Source organism: Idiotropiscis lumnitzeri, chromosome 1 (genome assembly GCF_059441095.1).
Source record: "Idiotropiscis lumnitzeri isolate Australia: NSW breed Sydney's pygmy pipehorse chromosome 1, RoL_Ilum_1.0, whole genome shotgun sequence".
NCBI lineage: Eukaryota > Metazoa > Chordata > Actinopteri > Syngnathiformes > Syngnathidae > Idiotropiscis > Idiotropiscis lumnitzeri.
In genome coordinates this window covers 22,847,349-22,868,646 of record NC_142391.1, presented here as the reverse complement: position 1 = coordinate 22,868,646, position 21,298 = coordinate 22,847,349, and the positions used below count along the sequence as shown (strand labels likewise).

General features: G+C 40.9%; 1 protein-coding gene across 1 annotated transcript in view; it reads left to right on the top strand.

Moving 5' to 3' along the window:
* cfap299 (cilia and flagella associated protein 299) overlaps nucleotides 1-21,298 on the top strand; it is a 77,191-nt gene that overhangs the window by 26,806 nt on the left and 29,087 nt on the right. Inside the window, exons 4-5 of the mRNA XM_088305739.1 lie at nucleotides 12,707-12,849; nucleotides 20,714-20,843. Coding sequence (XP_088161865.1) covers nucleotides 12,707-12,849; nucleotides 20,714-20,843 — 273 coding nt within the window. The remainder of the gene's footprint in view (nucleotides 1-12,706; nucleotides 12,850-20,713; nucleotides 20,844-21,298) is intronic.

The window sequence follows — 21,298 nt, the reverse complement described above, 5'->3', positions numbered from 1 at the left end:
ACGTCCAATCGATTTGGTCATCATCAATGAATAATTCCCTTCAAAAGTCAAACCTAACTTACATTTTTTTTTTTCATAAACAAATATAGTCTTCAACAAACCGGATCTGTTTTTTTTTTGTTAACGTCAAAGACAATGGAGAATTTTAAACACACGAAATGAAACCACCCTACGTATTCTGTAATTATCAAACACAGTTTATGTTCTTAGTGGAACCCAAGATTCGTGTTTTTAAAAATATCAAAGACAGCTTACAGTGTTTGAAAAACAGTATTTACGTCAATGAAGAACCTAACCTCAAAAATATCATCCATTCATCCATTATCCAGGATGCTTATATATCAAAGAATTTCATTTTGATAGACAATCCAACATTTTGTGTAAATGTCAACGACAATTTTGAGTCTCATATGTCCAGCCATCCATTTCCACATCTGTCCATTTTCCCCGCTGATCCGGGGTCGGGTCATAGATCAGCAGCTTTATCAATAAAGCCCAGCCTTCCTTCTGCCCAGCCACTCCGTCCACCTCTTCCCCGGGAATCCCAAGATCGTCACAGGCCAGCTTGGAGACATAGTCCCTCCAGAGAGCCATGGGTCTTCCCTGGTCCCTCCTCCCAGTGGGACTTGCCTGAAACACCTCACCGCTCTGTTGTCCCCTCACACAATGAACAAGACCCCGACATGCTTGAACTCCTCTACTTGAAAGAGGGTCCGCCTGGAAGTTGAATCTTAAATCCAGGAGGAGCAGTGTGGTTTTCGTCCCTCTCTTCACCCTCAGCAAGGACCACGAGGGTGCATGGGAGTTCCAACAATTTTTGTGGTCCCTCAGAGATTTCTGTGGGGGGTGGTTCGGGAGTATATTACAGAACCCCCTGACATTGGCTATTCGGTCCCCATATGATCAATGTCAAGAGTTTGGTCCTCCTTGCTGTCGATATGTGTTGTTTGGTAATATCAAAGATAGTTTATAGTCTTTGATGACACCAACTTAAGTGTTTTGTAAATATCAAAGACAATTTGGAATATTCGATGACCCTAACATGTTTTTTAAATATCAAAGTCTTTTGATTTTTTGGCGTAAACACCCAAGTCTATTTTGAGTCTCTGATGAAACCAAACTTTTGCCTCCAATGGCACTTATGTGGAACTAAGTCGACATATTTGTCTTGAACATCAAAGACAATTTTTGAGTATAAGTTGGCTGTCAAACTAAAAGCCCAGCATAATGGATGAAAAATGCTAAGCTATTGAGCTGAAACAACTGTGAAGGTCATCGTTTATCCCTAACATGATACCGCTAACTTTGTTGACAATTCTTGCAATAATACGTTCCATACATTAAAAAGGCCTGAGTGATAAAGAGGTCTCGTCCTTCACATGTTGGTGGTCCAAGCTTGGATGTTTGTCATTGTTGTGACTTGTTTGCTGCGCAACGCCGCCAATGCTAAGGCTAAGGCTAAAGCTAAAACATCTGTCAACGCAGGTGCATGCGTCACCATAGTGACGGGTCAAAAGAATTAACCTGGAGCTCAGAGCTTTTGTTTTGAGGCGCCGCCCACACTTGACATGATTTTGGGCAGCTTGCTTTGGTATGTTTGACATTTCCTTGTTTGTCCACAAAAGGACACTTAGCATTCTTTCACGCTTTGTTTGTTTTTGCACTTTCACCCGTGCCACCGTGCTGCAGGCTGTTTTCCAGAGCTTCTACCTTCATTTTGAAACTCACATTCTTTTTAGCAAGACTACAAATTGGGCGGCAAAAAACCGGGATGCTTTTATTCTGAAATATTCTTTTTAACTGGGGTGACCACGTTTTGGTTTGCAGGGATGCGGATGATTTTATTTTCAAGTTTCTAATATTTTTTTCTCATATAATGAGCCTATTCTGTTTTTATTATTGACACTTTTTTTGTTTGCACATTTTTCTCATTTTTTTAAACAATATGTTGACGAAATTTTAGGTTGCAATCATGAGGACACTTCAAGTTGGATGTCAATATTCTTTCTAAAAAGGATTATGCTTAATGCATTTTTTTTATTTGGGGGTTTTTCAGAAGGGCACTATAATTCTGAAATGAACCCTTTTTAACATGGGTTATATTTTGGTTTGCAAAAATTAGGTCACGTTTATTCTGAAATTGAAGTGGGGTTTTTTTCCCATTCACAAATTTTCATGTTTTTAAATATGCTTAGCATTTCTTTCTTGATTTCATTTTAAAAAAGCGCTAACTCAGTGTTTTTAATGAATGTATTTGTAGTCTCTTGGTCAGTGAATTTCACTCAAACGTGCATGATACATGATATAGCCAACCATCCTGAAGCGATTAGGCGAACGGTCACGTCGTTGATGGCGACTTTGAAGTGCACGGTTCATCTGGCCCGTACCGCCTCATACTTCCTCCTTCAAAGTGCTTAATCATAACCCTCTCTCTCTCTCTCTCTCCGTCTCAACCTTTAATTATCTTAGCGGACTGCCCATAAATCTCTATGATGATCTGTGATCAAATTTGAACATGTGTGGCTGTATGTCAAACTGCAGTATTAAAAAAGAAATAGGGGGACAAGTACATATTGCTAGTGTTAGTTTTATCGTAAGTAATTTACATATTATGCCATCCAGTCATATTTGTTTTATTGAACATGAACGTTGCGTTTGAATATAGAAAAGCAACATTTTGGGACATTGTCCATCTGCATTGTGAAGCGCCATCCAGTGAGTTCTGAAAACTTTTGCTGAGCATGAGCAGATGTTTCTCGAGATACTTCAGAATTTATCAATAAATACAAGATAACAAGTTCCATTGCCCACGTCATGGCACTACCACCACCACCATCCTTTGCTGATGAGTTGGTACCGTGTGTGTGTGTGAGAGAGAGAGAGAGAGAGGCATTTTCTGTAGTGCGAAAAGTTAGCGCGAACTAAGCTAGCCACTTTGATGTGTTAATGATGTTTTGGTCAATTTGAGATCATCTGGATAATCTCCAAAACATTCGGTTGGCAATTTGACCAAACCCACATTCTTTGAAGTCAGATTTGTTTTGGGTCACGGCAGGATTTGCAAACCCAACACTTGGCGTTTGAATCTAGGGGATCATTATTCCAACTGGAGCACCATTTTTTTGGACAAAACTGGTGATTCTTTGGGGACTGGTGTTCTAGCCAAAGAGAGAGCCTGTGGACCGAGCAGTTTGTTACTGGACCTGGTGGCTGGTTTTTGGATCATAGGTCTTTAGACCAAGCCTGCCTTTCTGTCTTTAAGGGGTATGGCCGTCGTGAGTGACATGAGGAGCCCGGACTGCAGCTCCTGTTGGTCAGTTTCCACCTCTGCCACATGCTCCTTGCAGATCTTCTCATTTTGTACTTGGGTGTTTGGCAGCTCACGGGGGCACTCATACCAGGTACCACTGTGTAATAAAAAATAATGGAAGTCTATCTGATGCTTCAAAGTAATCGACAAGTAAAAACAAAGTCAACTCAAGCCCTAAAATCCTGAAAGTCTTGCCTGACGCTCAACATGGTCCAAGACAAAGAAGCGCACCTTGCTGAGCTTTGTAGTGCCCGTGTTTGAACAGAGGTAAACCACGGGTCAACTGTGGGTCAACTCCTTCCCATCACTGCTGCTGTTTTTCCCCTCCTCTTTCTCTTTGCTTCTGTTTTCAACACCTGAGCTCCAGGGAAGATTTTTACACCTTGGCTGCCTTCCTCGCGTTGTTGAGCTGTTTGTCCTACATTTTCTCACATAAACTGTTGCGGTCCACCCACGCCCGGTCAACATGTGGACCTTTCGCACCTTCGCTACAAGATGGGGAACACCAAAAAAATCTGCTGTCATCGTAATAACGTCAGAACATCATCGTTGTAATATATCACAAATGTGCAAGATCATCGTGTTTCATAGATGAAAGGTCACACTGACTAGCAGGTAAGGCTAGCGCTAACAGTGAGCAGGTAAAGGTAAAGGTGTTTGGTGGTCTTGTAGTTGGTTAAAGGTAATGCCAACATGTATGTGATACAGTGGTGCACTGTATCACTACGCTGTGGTCCTTGCGTATTTATCATTTTAGGCAAATAATGCTAACAGCGTTTGTAAAAATGGTGTGTTGTGGTATACAGTGTACTGTATGTGAAATAGTTATTTTGTGATCGTATTAGCTGGAAGAAAACAATTGTATAACATACAGGTGTACTTTGATTGTGTTAACTAGCTCAAGCTGACAGTGGTAAGTTGGCTACAGCTAATGCTAAATTGCATCTGTGGTCATAGTAGCTGGCTAAAACTAAAGCTGTATTTAAAATTGACGTGTGATGTGGTTTTGTTATTTGCTAATGCTAACAACTTTCTCAAAATGAAGTTAGCTTGTGGTCATGTTCGCTGTCGCCGGCATTGTATGTAAAACTGAAGTATGCTCTAGTGTTGTTAGCTAGCTCAAGCTAATGTATTTGTAAGTTTGAGGTACCTATACTGCGACCTTAGTGAGGAGAAGCGGTACAGATAATGAATGGATGGATATGATCGTTTTGGGTGGATAAAGCTAACAGTGTATTAAGTTTATTACTTGGCTAAAGCTAATGTTAAAGTATATGTAAAATAAAGATGTGCTGCATTTTTGTTAGCTGGATGAAGCAACTTGTGTATTTGGTATAGCCAATTCTCAGTTAGCGTTCTTGTCCATTCTTACGCGCTTTCTTTGAGAACGTTCTGAACAAGAATGTACTTGCTGAGTTCACGAGACCGTTCTTCACGGTTTATGTTAGTTAGGTAATGCTAATTCTCGTCTATTGAAAGTAAAGGTGTGCTGTGGTTATATTAGCTGGCCACAGCGAACCGTATGCAAAATCAAGGTACACCCTGATCATAGTAGGTGGCTAAAGCTCAAATTAACTCTACTGGATGTAAAATATAGAGGAGCGCTAAATCCGTTCGTTTTCTAAAGCGTCCTGGTTTTAATGGACGTCTTTGATGTGTCATAGCGAACTTAATTTAGTCATCCCGCAAGTGACAAACTTCCTGAGTTGCGGCGACTGCTCCAGGTGACATTCCCAATTGGAGCTCCACACTAGGTTACCCTTTTAAATCATTCTTGGTCGCAGATTGGAATGTGTTTACATTTTAAGTTAGCGAATGATAGCAGCGAGGCTAACAATCTAGCAGCTATTTGTCTGCCTTGAAACATCTGCTACTGCAACAACAGGAAGGGAGTGCACTGCTTGCGGTGTGTGTTTGCATGCGTGTGTGTGCACGTGCTTGCGTGTGTGTTGGTGCCACCTTGTAATTTGTGCCCTGCTGCATTGTGGGTAAATGCCACTGATGGCTTTATGAGTGTGTTGTTCACGAGGTGACACTGACAAGCGTAAAAAAAAAAAAAAGTTATTTCAAGTTAGTTCTTTATGGAATGTTTCCCCAAAAATGACAGAAATTCAAAGTGTGAAAAAATGTTTCTTTAACTTTTGTACGAATTTTCATCCAAATTTAGTTTGACTTCTCAAATCTGCATCCAGGGTGATTTATTATTATTTTTAATTGGAAGGTTGCATAGCTTCACAACCCTAAATAAGAGTATTTACAATAACTTTTTAACGTTTTAATTCTGTCATAAAACACATCCTGATCAGTCGGAATATTTCAAGTGTATGGCAGTGGGTGAGAGTAGTTGACATGCACGGGAAGGTCTTTGTTAGCAGAATAGGTTGACATTCATGCCAATGAGAGTAATTTTATTTGATGTCATCAAAAGAATAAATAAAAAATAAAGTACTTTGGTCTAACCCGGACCAGTGACAGCGTATTCAAGTGAGAATAGTTGAGTTGGAATTCATTCTTACAATAACCGTAATTTTAGTTGTAATAATGTCGCGTGACACAAAGAAGGACCAACGACAAAATGCGATGTGAAGGCTATTGATATCACACAGTGTTAATTAAGAGTAGTGATCTAATTTTTTAAATCTTATCTATTTCTTTTGGGTGAGAATAGGTGGCTGGAAAGAGACAGCACTCAAACTAATGCAGCTACCTTTAACGCACGTCAAGGAAAGAATGTGTAGGAAAAGATGACTTGAAACTCTCGCAGGGTCGATAAAGTTTGCGAGCCAGGAAAGACAACCGAGGAGGTCCAGTCGTCCTCTCTCTTTCTCTCCCGGGGGCCACCGCTCCTGTCGTCCACGTGTGCGGGGAAGTTCGGCCGGCGAGATGACGGACGCGTCTGGCGACGTCGTGCAAACAAGCGGCGTTGGAGTCGGCCAACACGGGCGCTTTGCCGGCGTCAAACCGCAGCACGACACCTGCCTGGCACGCTCCCCTTTTTGACATGCACGTACCAAAGTGGAAGGAGCCAGAAAACAGCAACTGTTGCCCACAAGTGATGTGAACATGCCAGAATCTAAAAATATTGATTTAGATAAAAAACATGAGCGGGAATTTGATCAAAATTGAAATAACTAAAACGTTTGTGATCCAAGTTCCAGGTAACTGTAAATATTTTATTTTGTGATCACAAGGCAGTTCCCGTTAAGTCAAAGGCCTTTTTTGACCCCATATGTGACAAACTGCATGTATTTCAATTGTCCTTGACTGAGGTATTTGCGCTGCATGTTTGTGGCAGACACACATGCGGAACAAAGGCACGGTTCCCGCTCTTTTCCGCCGCTTTCAAAGGAAAAGGCGCAGCCCCGTCACACGTCGGGAAAATCCATCGAAAAGATCCGCCATAATTCCCTTCCCTTTTCCACGGAGTGGGTATTTTGGTCCCTGGACTCGTATTCGGCTTCCCACTGGTAATTTAAAAGCCAGCGGAATGTGGGAATGATTTTCGGAGGCGGGAAAAAAAAAAAAGATACGGCGGCGAATGGCGTAGGACGCATTTGCGCATGGACCGCATGTGCCGGAGTCGCTTGCTATTCCCGACGACTCAGGCATGCCACACATTTACAGCAACGGGATCTGTTTTCTCCCAGTTTTCTCCCATTCTTTGTAAGAGTGCTGGATTGGAAATGATGCCACCTGTCAGTCTGACATCTTATTTGGCAACCCCAAAACACTTGAGGACATAACATGTTTTCATTTAAGATGATGTGCTCAACTGAACTCAACTTGCAAACACCAGTTGCTGTACATGTAAATTCAGATACAAAAACAAGAGTCAAAAGTCATAGATTAAAAATGTGTTTCAAGACATGTTTCAAAAATGGAAAGAGAGGGTGCTCGCCTAACATTTAACGGACGGTAATTCCAAAGGGACTGACTGGTAATGGAAAAAGCTCGATCCCCTCTGAGCCTCCGCTTAGTTCCTTGGGTCCTCCTGTAGTGTCTGGTCTGCTGACTTGAGGCACTGAGCAGGTGTTGGATTGGAGGAGCTCAGAGAGGTAACAAATGACAGCATCTTAAAAATGAACTCTAAAATGTACTTGGAGCCAGTGAAGGGAGGCCAGAGTTGGAGTTATGTGCTCCCTCCTACGAACTCCAGTTAAGAGGAAAGCAGCAACACTTTGGACCGACTGGACATGCTTGAGGGACTCCAAAATGAAGTGCATTACAGTAATCCAGTTGAAATGTAACTAAGGCCTCGATTACCATTTGTAATGAGAAAGGAGATGCTTTACCTTAGCCTGCCGCTTCAGATGGAAAAAAAAGGATGTAACCACAGCACCAATTTTTAATCTGACTGTCCAATTTTAAACCCAATTTCAAGACTGTTGGCTTTAAGTGAGGGGCCAGGGGGGCCTAAGTCAACAGGGTGGGATGAACAAGGGCCACTGAGACCAAACACCTTAACTTGTGTTTTCTTTTCTTAGAAATTCAAGAAGTTCAGTGCCATCCAGGGCTTAATTTCCTCCAAAAAGTGGCTCTAAGGAGAATGCATCCTTTTTGCTCAGCGGGACATAGATCTGACTGTCATCCGCATGGCAGTGAAAGGAATTACCATGCTTTCTTAAGACGGAACCCAGGGGCAGACAGCAATTACAATGAAAACAGCAGGGGCCCCATAATTGAACCCTGTGGAACATCATAGGACAGTGGGGCAGCGCGGGCCTCAGAGAAACCAAGGCTAACACAAAAAGTCCCGCCTGCCAAATAGGGTCGAAAGCACTCTATAGCGCTGCCGCTAATGGCCAACTGCATCACATGTGGTAATGCTGCGGAGTTGCCATATCGGTTAATTGTCCTTGTCATAAAGTGGATTTACGTGGTTGTCATGACAATAAGTATGCAAGAAGTGGATTCATGAGATTATCAGGTCTATATGTTTACACAAGTGATTTTACTTTGTCATCCTATCAATGTTTTCTTTTTGTAAAAATATCAAACATGGTCATTAAGTGGAATTACAAGGTTGTCATATTTTTTTATATGTTGTCACAACATGGATTTATGTGGTTATCATATTGATTTACATGAAGTGAATTTACAAAGTTATTGTATTGATACGGTGTCGTCAAATAGGTTTAGGAGGTTACTCGTTTCTATTACGTCAGTTACATGGTTACCATATTGATGTGTTGTATTTCAGTACACGGTTGTCAGATGTTGGGATCAATTGGATTGATCATATCTGTTATGTTGTTGATAAACAAGATTATCATAATTGTTAAGTATCCATAAAGTGGACTCTCAAAAGTTACACAGGTGGAAGAGAAAAGTTGCGGAAGTTTTAATGGAAATTGTAAAGCAGAAAAAAAACAAACAAAAAAAGCTGTCTTGAAATTACTGATTGCGAGTGGCCTGTAATTTGGAGTGCGTGGCTTCAAGCCTCTTATTTTCTCACCGCGACTTGATGGGTCGTTCAAAGGCAAAGAGCGAGACTTGATCCGCCGAACGGCTAATTTTGGTAAGCGCGCGGCGGCCCTGCAGGCTAACGAAGCTCAGCAGGACACCTGCCCTCCAGACGCAACGCACGCAACCACATGGACTACAAAACATACCTTCATCTAACTATCGGATCAACAGTAGTATGTTGTCACGAAGTGGACATTTGCTGAATTTAGATCACAAAAACTATGTGAATTCAGATGAGATTTAATTTGGGTCAAAACCTGTTGGTGCCCTTTTACATTACGAAGGCTTGTGAAGTGAGTGAATTTAGATGACAAAAACTTTTGATAACAAAAAAACGAGTGTGTATTTAGATTACATAGAATTTACATATAAAGGCACATTTACCTAAATTGTGAGTGTCAATTTAGATCAAAACGTGTCCGCACAAATATAAACTTTTTTATCACCAAATTGAGTTCAAGAGTTTAAATTTTGATAATGAAAGTTTGTGAATGTAGATAAAGACGTCGATGGATGTTTAAGCATGAATTTAGACCAGAATTTATAAGTGTGAAAACATTTAATTAAAAAAAAAATGTAAACATGATAATAATAATAGGATCAAAATTTGGATCATATTGAATTTAGATTTGTGCAAGTACATTTAGATTGGGATTTTTCATTTAGATTAAAAACGTGAATTTAGTTGCCAAGACTTGCCAGTGCAAATTTCAAAAACACAATTTCAACAATTTGCATCACCAAAAAATTGAGAATCTAATAAAATATTGAGAGCGTTCTGTCAATTAAGACAAAACCTGAGACACAAATTTGGAAAATAAAAATGGGTGCAAAACATGAAGATAAAAAAAAATATTTTGCTTGACAAAAAGTGTTTTGTTTTTGTTTTTTTAATTTAAATTAAATAATTAATTTATATTTTTAAAAAATGTCAATTTGGCGCACAAAGAGTTGTGAATTTAGATCACATATTTGTCATCATGAGTTATTATCCAAAACTTTCAGCTAACAAAATTGCCAGCGCAAATTGAGCTCCCAAAAGTTGAGAATTTAGACTTGAGAGTGGAATACCGAATGCATTTTGATTCCAAAAACGTTCAGGGCCTTGCACCAAGTCATGCTGCTTGTTTTTTTCTTTTCTTTTTCATCGACACCATATCAAAGGAGCACATTAGACTATTTGTATGTAAAAATAAGTGTGAGCGTTTTTGTGTGCGCTGCGCATGCAGTGCCGATAAAACATTTTGCAACCGCAGTGTAGTGAGCAGCGAGGTCCTTTTGAAGCGTCCATTTTTTTTTTTTTGTCCACATTTTTTTCTGTGCGCTGCCAAGACATCTGTCTGCTGACACACCCTGTAATTACCAATGCCTGGATAAAAATGGCCTCCCATTATTTCCACTCTCCCTCTCCCGGCGTGCGCATACAGGCGGAATACTTTCGATGGTCATTGAAATACTTGATTTCTTTTTTTTTTTTTACCTTTTTTTTTTTTTTTGCCTCAAGTGAAACAATGTAAACTACATACCGTACTTGTATTTAATTTGTAGATGTAAAATGTAAATGTTCTTGCGTGCTGGCTAACACAACATTCTGTTGACAAAAGACTCACTTTGGATTTTATGATGCTTGCGCCAGGCTCTTCTCAGGCGAGTTTAGATAACAAAAAGATCATGAGGGTGAATTTTGATATGAAAACCAGTGAGTGTGAGTTTAGATATCAAACGTGTATGCGGATTTAGATCACAGATTTGTGAGCGTTGATATCTGATAAAAACTTGTTCATTTAGATCAGGGGTGGGCAAAATGTTTGACTGGCGGGCCACAATTTGTTGTAGAATTTGACAACACCGGACCAGGAACAGATGGATGGAGTGTTTTGGTAACCTCACCTCATTGGAGAAAAAAAATACATTTAATTTTAAATGAAAATGAACAAAAGCATTACAACAAAATATCTGTGTTTAATTTTTGTAAACATTTTCCAAGTTTGGTGGGCCGGATTCAAACGTCTAAAGGGCCGCATGTGGCCCTCGGGCCGTAGTTTGCCCACGCCTGATTTAGATGATTGGATTTTGAGAAGAACAAGTGAATTTTGATAACAAACGTGTAAGTTCAGGTCAGAATAAATTGTGCGCTCAAATTTAGACAGCAAAAAGTTGTGAATTCAGATTTTGAATCAAAACACAACTTTGGTGCTGATGGGTTTTTATGAGATTACTTCACAATTTTTTTTAATCTAAATTCACACTCACAAAACTTTATCAAGGTTCATATTTTTTTAGCTATTTCACAAGTTTTTGTTGTCTAAATTCACAAGTTATTGTCTAAAGTCACACTCACGAGTCGGTTTTCTAAGTACACAACTTTCGTTATGTACTTTTGCGCTTATTATTTATCTGAATTGCACATTTCTTTGTTATCACATTTTTCAAATCTAAATTTGAGCTCTCAAATTTTCAAGTCTGTTTCCTCAAGACTGTTTATCTGAATGTCTAACGTTTTCTTTTTCCACAAGTCAGCAGTGTGTGATTTGCGTGTTTGTTAACAAATGTTTCCCTTCTGTCTCCGGGCTTTACGTAACCTTCATCTTGAAGGTCACGGCCCCGTGGCGTGTAAGATGAGCGGCCATTTTGTATCGGGTGTCACAAAGAGCATGAAGTCCACCTGGGACCTTTGCCTTGGCGGGGGCTGGGCATGTGAGGTCACAGCACCTGTTTGGGTTAATTGCCACCAGGTGACGTAAGGCTTGTTGCCATGGTGACGGGCGGGGCTCCCCCTCAAGGCTGGGGGAGAAAAAGAAGAAAAAAAAAAAATAAACAATCCCACCCTGTTTTTGTGCTTTGCAGACGTCAGCCAGGGCCAAGAAAATCCCATTTTGCAAAGCACATAATTGTACACTTTTTGGAAGCTTGCACTGCTAACAAAAAAAAATTCAGAGCGAGAATTTATTTCACAAATGTACGTGTAAAAATTTGAGCAAGAATTTAAAACTTCTGACTGCGAATTTCAAGAAATAAAACGAGCACAGATTCAAAACACTTCAGGGCCACATTACTCTTTTTCTTCTTTTTTCTCCATGATAGTTCTTTTTCATTTCGACTTTTCTTTTACTGTCTTAACTTTTTCCTTCTCCCCATTTGTCCTTTTTTGCTCTTTTCTTCTCACATTTCTTCTTTTTTCCCTTCTTTCTTGCTTTTTTCTTCTGTCTTTTTTTTCCTTTTTCTTCTTCCGCGTTCTTTTTCATTTTTCTTTATCCATTTTTCCTTTATGGATTTTTATTTTTCTATTTTTCTTTGATTTTCTTTTTCTTTTTTACGTTTTTCCTTTTCCTTTCATTGTTTCCTTTTCTTCTCCCATATTTGTTTTTTGTCTTCTCCTGTAATTCTTCTCATCACCTTTCCCATCTTAATTCTCCTTTCTCTCCCATTCTTTCCCCCCCAAATCTTTTTTCTTTTGACCTTTTCTTCCTTATTTTTCCTCTGCCTTTTGTTCAAAATGTTCCCTTTTGCTTCTTGTTTTACTTGTCCAAACTTCATTCTCCTTTTCATTTTTCTTCTCCTGTCTTTCTTTCCCCCAATCTTTTTCTTTTGTCCTTTTCTCCTTTGTCTTTCTTCTTTTCCTTTTCCTTCACAATTTTTCTCTTTCTTTATTTCCAATTTTTCCATCTGTTGTCGTTTTTCTTTTTACTTTTCTAGTCTTCATTCTCCTTTTTATTTTTTTCTGTTTATTTTTCTATCCTTTTTACCCTCCCATTTTTTACCTTCTTCTGTCTTCTTTTTGAACATTTTTTTAATGCTTTCTTCTGTTATGATTTTCTTCTCCCGTCTTCCTTTTTTTTTTTTTTTCATTTCATGTCTTTAATCATCCTTTTGTCTTTTTTCTTATTCCATCTTCCTCTTCTCACCTTTTGTTGTCATGCACGTCCACAGTCGCTGCTCTTCATCCGGGACGTAAACGCCGCGGGACAGGAAGTGTCTGGCTATATCGACTACGCCCACAGATTGAAGATGCAGGACTTTGCGCCGTATTTCAGCGGGAGAAAGAAGCTGGTGCCAGGACAGCGGGATTTATGGTGAGTCCTCCTTGGACGAGGATCGGGGGGTCCGCGGGGGCCGGTGGGTGGCGAGCCGTCTTTGAAGGGAAGGAAGGAAATCTTATTAGTGGAGATTCAAAGTGAGGAGGGATTGGACGGCCTCAGCACTCAGAAGAATGAGAGAGGGGAGTTCCTAACAATTTGAGCCTCTCTTTAGCCAAGTAAAGCAAATTATTACAAGTCATTCTTGACAACTAATTTTAAACCTGACTTTCAAACCCTGACCATGTCTTGAAACGGGAACTTTAATCTCTTAAACGAGAGCAACGTTTGAAAGCCTTACTCTGGTTTGTATTTGTGATTTTGAACCCTGACCACGGTTTCAAACTCTCACCGTGACTTAAAACCCTAACCAAAAATAAACCTAAACCGGCCCTGGAACTAAATTTTAAAGATAAAGATAAAGATGTCCTTTAATAGTCCCATAATGGGGAAATTTGCAACCTTCAGCGTTGTGTGTAAACTAAACACTGGTTTTTAATCTTAATTTTTATCACTCACCTGGTCTTGAAACCCTACTCTGAAACCCAAACTCAGTCTTGAAATGTAGAAGTTGGAACCCTAAAACTGACTCTGACACTAATTTGAGACCTTCACCTTGTCTTGAAGCCCTCATTTGAATCCCAAACCCTAAATCGTTGCCTTGTTCGAAACCATAACGTTGGCTTGAAACCTTACTCCGAAACTCAAACCTTGTGTGCGGATATGTACACGTTCTTTTAATGGAGTCCCATGTGAGTTCATGTCGAGTTCACGGTTGTTTGAAGCAGTAAAAGCGAAGGAGCGCTCGTGTCTCAGCGTGACGCCGTTACCTCATCGCCGCTGGTTGCTCTTTTCATTCAAGGAGCTAGCGGCGCGGCGCAGCGGCAGGTCGCTCGGTTGCACGGAGAGGTCACAACGTGGTCTGCTTCCAATTTGGTGCCGGAGCGCGGCGAGCATTAAAGCTAAGCTGCGGCTAATAAGCGCATGAAACCAAAGAAAGGCTCCCATTGCTAAATAAACCCGTCCCGATTTTATGGCCCACCGCTGGAAAGCTGATAGCAGCGATGAACAATTCATCGAATTCAAATCGACATTGCAGTCTAGTTGAATGCGATTTGGGGAAAATAAAACTCTGCTTGATTTCAGGAGGTCGGTTGGCTTCATTTTTTATATATTCCTATATTTTATTTATCTATGTAGTAAACATGAAAAGTGGAAGGAATGAAGACTCACATATGTTAGCAATATTCTTTAATAATTAATCACGGGTTGCGTACCTTAACCTAAACTAATTAAGGAGCTAACCCTAACCTGTTTCTTGTGGAAAACCCATATTAGGTGTTTATAAGTTTATGTTTCCTTAAAGAATTTTGGGGGTTTGGAAAAATGTATTTGGCCGACGTCTGCGTGTGTGTGTATGCATATATCTATTGTTTCCCAATGCATTTCATTGGGCATTAATTTCTATATAGATTTTCACTATTGGCAGGCTGACATGGTGCATTCCAAAACACAGCATAAACATCGTAGAGAACATCCCAACTGGACCCAAAATCATCTCTAAAAAAAGAAACACACCAAAATGTCCTCAAAGCACCCCAAAACATTCCCCAAATAGCACAGAAAACATCCTCGCAATATCTAAAAAAATACTCCCACAAAGCCCCATTGGCGACAATGAGGTCCATATGACCAGTCAGGCTTTGTCAGTAAGAGAAATAACCTGCTGCTCTCTGAACTGTTGCCATCTTGATTCATCATTTCGTCGTCTCTTTACGCCCAAACTTGATTCATTTCAAGTTTATTCTTATTAGTCTTCAGGGGACAATTGATGGATGAAACGCTTCTCCTCCCTCATGTCCTCTGTTGGTTTCTGGACATTTCCTGTCATTTGGTGACTTGTCATTGTTGGGTCACAATTCAAAGGCTCCAAAAGAAGTTCTGAAAATTCAGTTCTCGAAGCCCTTTTGACTCAGCAACTTGAAATTTCGTCTCCAAGTCTATCCCAAGCAGACCCACAAAAAAAGTCTGACAATGGCATTTTCTGAAAAGACACTGGAAGAGCGCCATTTTGGTTTCAAGTGGCCCTTTGAGAGATTTTAGGAGGCTTTTTTCTGGGGCTTCTTCAAAGAAAATCTCTGTGTCATGAAATTCGCTCATCGTGTCATTCATGAGCACAACCACAAAAATGTCTCAAGCAACAATACAATACAATTTTATTTATGTATCACAACAGATGCAGGTCAAGACACAGAAAGTTTGTCGTTTTAGTATGAAGCAGACATTTTAGTTTCTGCTTCATTTAAATGTAATTTTGGGGTATTTCCAGAGGTCATCTAAGAGAGTTTTGCAAAATTGAGCCCCTGAAGGTAGTTTGATTGAGCTTCATGATAATTAGTAGACCCGCAAAAAATAGGCCCATCCTAAAAAGACACAGAAAGTCCACCACTTCTGTTTGATCTTATGCCATTGGAAGACAAACTCCTAGAAGGTTTTTGAAAAATGAAATTTGGTAGGCATGGCTAGTAAACTGATGAAAAGCCTCAGAAAATGTGACTAAAAACACAGAAAATCCTAAATTTTGGGTATAAGCACCCCCGGAGCCAGTTTGACTTAGCAGCACACAATTTGGTTGGCATGTCTATCATGAATAGGCCCACAAAAATAATCTGAAAATCATGCCTTAAAAGACACAGGAAGTCAGCCGTATCATGTCATGTTGGGAAAATCCGGTGGTCCTACGAAGACCTTTGTCCAATTGCGAGCAAACTTGTCTAATAGACAAATGACTCAATTAAGAAAAAGGCTTTCGTCATTGTTTGTGGGCGGAGCATGGCGGCGAAGCTTGTTGACTTGCCATGACACACAAAACTCTTAACAAGTCCACTGCACACGGTCAGTGCTTGACCAAATTCCTCCACCCAGTCCAAGTCCAAGGAGGCTCAAACAGAATGTGAAAACATGGCAAGGAAGCAGAATGCTGACACAGCACACTGATGCATTAAATTATAAGCTAGCAGAGGTTGGCTCGGCCAGTGCACTCGCTCGCTTACTCGGGTGGCTTGGGAATAGAATGCTTGCACTGCACTGGCCCAATTGTGGAATACTAATTAAGGTTTTTCCCCTTTAAGGAAAATTATATTGTCTGTGACTCGTCCACGGATGCGCGCATACTTCAACATTGAATCTGAATCGAATAAAATGCCACATTTCTTCTGGCGGACTACTTTTGTTCGACGGTCAACCGCTTTGGCCATGCAAGGCATTTTGGACGGACAGGGCGTTGCCATGGCAACCACCGGAACGCTCCGGCAGCTGGGTCCTGGCACACATGCGGCATGAAAAAAAAAAAAAAGAAAAAAACTGTGACGGGTCCGTCTTGGTGGAAGCAATGACGCAAAGGATTCCGAAGCTCTATTGTCACCAACATGAGTTCATTTTGACCGCTTATTGAGCAGTGTGATGGATCAAAGTCAACTTTTGATTGGTGTCAATCAAGTCAATCATCATTTGTATAGTAAATAGCAGAGCCACTATTTCAGTCCCACCAACGTGGGCCGAGTCTGCCCCCGCGTTGAGAACATAATTTCCACATCACAAAAAAAATGAAATCAAATAAAAATGTCATTGAGGTTTGTGAGATTGACTGACCGTATAGAACACGGTTTTATTTTCTTATTTTTTATTTTTTATTTATTTGACTGCGAGTGAGGTGCGCGGCACCTGCTTGTGACATGGCACCAAATAGTCTGTTCTCGACGCCATTTGGCTGACTCGGACCGACTGGGCGGGCCTGAAATACGAACGAGAACTCGCGGACGGATTAAAGCGCTGACGAATTCCCACCTCAGATAAAATGTATGACTTCATCTTGCTCATGTAGTTTTCAGCAATGTTGTGAAATTCAGCTCCTGAAGCCAGTTTCAGCTATCACCATGAAATTTGGTAGATTTGTCTTTGATGAGAAGACCTGCATAAAAGTCTCAGTTAGCCACCATTTCTGTTTCAAGTTGCAATTTGACATTCATTTGTTCATTTCCGGTGCTCCAACAAAGACAAAAAACGGCTATGAAATTTTTGAAAATCGAGCCCCCAAAGCTCTTTTCTCTTTGGAAAAGGAAATTTGGCCGGCATGTCCAGCGTGAGTAGACCCCAAAAAAATTCTCATGCCCAAAAAGACACAAGGCAGCTGCCATTTTGGTTTGAAGCTATCATTTCCAAGTGTCCTTCAAAAGCTCTTAACAAATTTAAAGCACATATATTAGACATATGGACAAAACTAATAAAAAAAAAAGATTGATTTTCGTCATGTTATGCAAACAGAGCAGTAAGGTTTGATAACTCGCCTTCAAACACCAAACTCATAAGCTCCTCCGCATGCGGAATCTTTTCACCTTCCCGACAAATATTTATCAATCCGGGGCCACAAAGTGGGCCGCAAGTTCCCATTAATGCTGTAGCACAAGGCCGGAGTCCCACGGGATCCGGGATCGTTTGCAAAGTTAATGCGAGAGGACAGCGGTGCAAATGTTTTCACAGCGCGGAATGAAGCCAGGCACGCAGGTGCACTGCAGCCATGTGCTGTTCGTCAGCGTCCAAGTTTCACGCCGAGCAAGCGAGCTGCCTTCCTTCCTTTTATTTCCACCACCTCCACTCCCACCACAACTACCGTAAGTGGCAAAAGTACTCACACGCTATACTTACCGTAAGTAGAAGCAAAGCTTGGTATGTAAAAAAAGAAAAAATATATCGATTCAACTCATTTACTTACCGTGAAAAAAATAGGTGGAATTTAATCCATTTTATTCTGTCAAGTTGATGTTTAGTCTACTTAAAAAAAAATCCATCTGTATCCCGATGATTTTACTTTTGTGCAACCACTTGATTAAATAAAACTGCAGAAATTCACCAAAAACATTTGGCCAACACCCATTTTTTGTCAGTTCCATACAGTAGCAAAGAATTTTCCTTTCTGGCAGAGTTGGTACCATTCTGATCTTTGGCGCTGCGTTTATTGATGGCAATTCAGTTGGGGGGAATTGATTTGAGATACAGTCGATGAAAACTGTTATGGCCTTGGTCTCAAGTCGACATACCACGATATGGTAACCAAGAGTTTGCGCTTAATTACTTCCCACCACTACAGACAACCCAAGAAAAGCCAGAGGAATCTCATGGAGGTTGCTTTGCTTCGCTTTGCTTTGTTATGCTTTGCTTTGCTTGCTTGGCGGAATATTCAGCGAGAGACCAAAAATACTCGGCAGGACGATTGTTTGCTCAGAAGGAAACGGTTTTAGGTTCAACGCGACCACGTGGGCGTGACCCGCCGCTTGCTCACTGGCTGGCTAGTGGGCAGCGAGTGCATAAACAGATGGCCCGAAAACACCAAAGACACAACACTGACGATAGACACATTCAGAGTCGTTAGAGCAACACGAGACAAAATGACGAGTGGTTACAAACGGAAAAAAGATTCACCATTTGGCTAAAAAAAACTGATACGACATTTTGGATCTGACGTGGCCGGTTTTCAAAGATCTTTTTTTGGATCTTGTGTGACCGGTTTAATTTGAGCATTTGAGTCCATCTCATCTGTGACGTTCATTACAGAAGGAGTGAGTAAAGTTGTACGACCGTTAACTTCTCGCGCTCGCACAAAATTCCGAGCTGATATGTGGAGCAATTATTTGTGAACAAAGGACTTGGATTGTGGGTTCTTTTCCACTTTTTTATGTATGTGATTTGATTACCCTTGTTTAATCCCACTTAGAGTGGTAACTATTTTTATTTTGATAGATTTCTACCAACTATTGGCTTGAGAAGACGCTGTTCGTATGAAGTGTTCTTTTTTTTGATGCACTAGTTGCTTATAACTGGACTCGCATGTGGATCAGCCGTTTGTAAACTTAAGAACTTGAATTTCGATCTCGTGGTGATTTGTCCATCTCATCAGTTTTGTTGGTCCAAGTCAGAGCAGCAAGTGCGTTAGCTTGTCAGGCTAACAAGCTAGTGTGTGCCAGTCAGTGGTGAAGCGATCCAGCTCCGGTGCGACTCTCAATCTGTGTTCTTAGTGGCAGCAAGAGGAGGAGGTGGAGGGGACAGGATTGCGAGTGCGTGCGGTTTGATGGCGTTTAGTGCAGCGAGTGGGCAGCAGCTCCAGCATATCCAGCAGCATCTGCTCCCTCTTAGCGCCAACCACACTGCCTGTTATTGTTCGCCACAGGGGGGTGGGGTTTTTGCCGTCGATACGGGACCGATGCAAAGAGGACAGAATACAAGGTGAAGAAGAATATTTGATGACTAAACCATTACCATCATAACATGACTTCAGGATCAATAATCTTGATCAAATCAGTTTCAAAATCATCTTTTTTTTAATTTTTTTTATACCAGCTACCTTTTGGATTTGTGAGTTGTGTCGTATCAAACATCCCTAATTCCAAGGGTTTGGAGACAGGATTAGTGTTCCAAGTTCTTGTTTTAAGACTATTATAGGCTTTCTAACTGGAGTTTGGGATTCAGAAAACAGTTTCAAATTAGGGTTTCAATTCGTGTTTCAAGTTTGGGTTTTCTATTCAAAAAAAGGTTTCAAATTAGGGTTTCAAACCAAAGTTTCAAGATTTGTGTTTTCAGGCAGGTTTAGGGATGTAAAGGGTTTTAAAGTAGGGTTTCCAAAAAAGGTGAACCTGCTTTACAGTTTCAAGTTAGGATTTCTATCTTGGGTTTCAAGCCATGGACAGGGTTTTAAAGTTAGATTTCAATTTTCAACCTTTCAAGCCTGAGTTAGGGTTTCCAATTATCGTTTCAAGCTTGGTTTGGGTTTCAAAGCCACGAATCTACGGTTTAAACCAGGGAAAGGATTTTAAGACATGATTAGGGTTTGAAATTCGGATATCAAGTGAGGGCTACGGTTTCAAGATAGACTTTCCAGCTTTAAGCCAGGATTTAAATTAAGACAGGGTTTGGTTTTGATATTAAGGTTACAAGAAAGTGTTAGGGTTTCAAGGGATCCTTGAGAGACAGTGAGAACAATGTACTACTTCAGATTCTCTTCTAGCCGACAAAAACCAGCGGCAGCGACCTCCTCCAAAATCAATAGCGTTCTGGCTAGCGGCTAACTGCTAACTGCTAACTGCGCGCGTGTGTGTGCATGTGTGCGTGTGTGTCGTCTGGCTGAACTCTGAGCCGCCAACTGGCACTCAACCTCGGTGGGATTTTTAGCAGGTTACCGAGATGTTGGCGTCGGGACGCTCTGCGTTCCCGTGCGGAATGTGTCGGATGCTTTTTGGCTCGTCCTCGCAAAAAGAAAAAAAAAATGTTTCGAAGTTTCGAGCACTTCCACCTGACGGGATTTTTTAGCTGACACGTGCGAGGTCAGCAGTTCAGCAGTTCAGCAGTTCACGCGGCCCGCCGTTGACCGACTGACACCATCTTGAACTTGAGATGCGCGCATGCAAAAAAACATGTGAACGCTGTTTCCAGTAAGGGGTAGGGTCTTCATTTCGGGTTTCGAGGCGCGATTAAGGTTTGAAAGTAGAGTTTAGATTTCTAGGCCGCGTTTCAGGACAAGATTAGGGTTTCAAAAATAGGTTGGGTTTTTAAATTAAGGTTTCAAACCAGTGTTAGAGATTCAAGTTGAAGTTAAACCAGTTTTAGGGTTTCCAATTCGGGTTGCAAGTTTTAGTTCAGGGTTCAAATTAGGCTTTGGGTTTTAAGTTAGCCTTTCAAGTCAAAATTAGCGTTTGGATTTCTAGAATCCAACTGACCAGGATTGCAGTTTTTAGTTTGGGTTTTAAGCCAGGGTTAGGTTTTCAAATGAGTCTTGGAAAGTATGATTTGTTTGTTGGGCCTTTGCTTGCAGTTACTACAATTGGACCAATCAAGCGTCAGCATCCACGTGCAGCTCCAACTACGACGTCATTTACGAGCAGCCCAACACGCTTCTGTTCAGGAGGAAGACGGACGGCAGCATCGTCAACGTGGACCCGCGGGTGGGCGGCACCAGCACACATAAAAGAAAGCTCACGGAAACACAGATGCTAACTTTTTTAGCATCAGCTAACGGCCAATATTGTTAGTGGGACGCAAGCTTCTTGGGCACAACTCAAGCAACATTTTAAAAAATGGTTAGTGTTTTGAATTAGGGTGTCAAATCAAGCTTTGCGTTTCAAGCCAAGGTTAAAGATTAGAGTTTTGTATTTGGAATTTAAGCCAACATTTGATGTGTTTTTTGAGAACAAGGTAAGAGTTTCAAAGTAGGGTTAGGGTTAGGGTTTAGGTTTAGGTTAGGGGTTAGGGTTAGGGTTAGGGTTAGGATTAGGGGTTATGGGTTAGGGGTTATGGTTAAGGTTAGGGTTACGGTTAGGGTTAGGGTTTGTGTTCAGTGTTTGGTTTGGAGTCTACAAAAATAAGAACTGGGTTGGATTCGAACCAGGGTCTCCTGCAC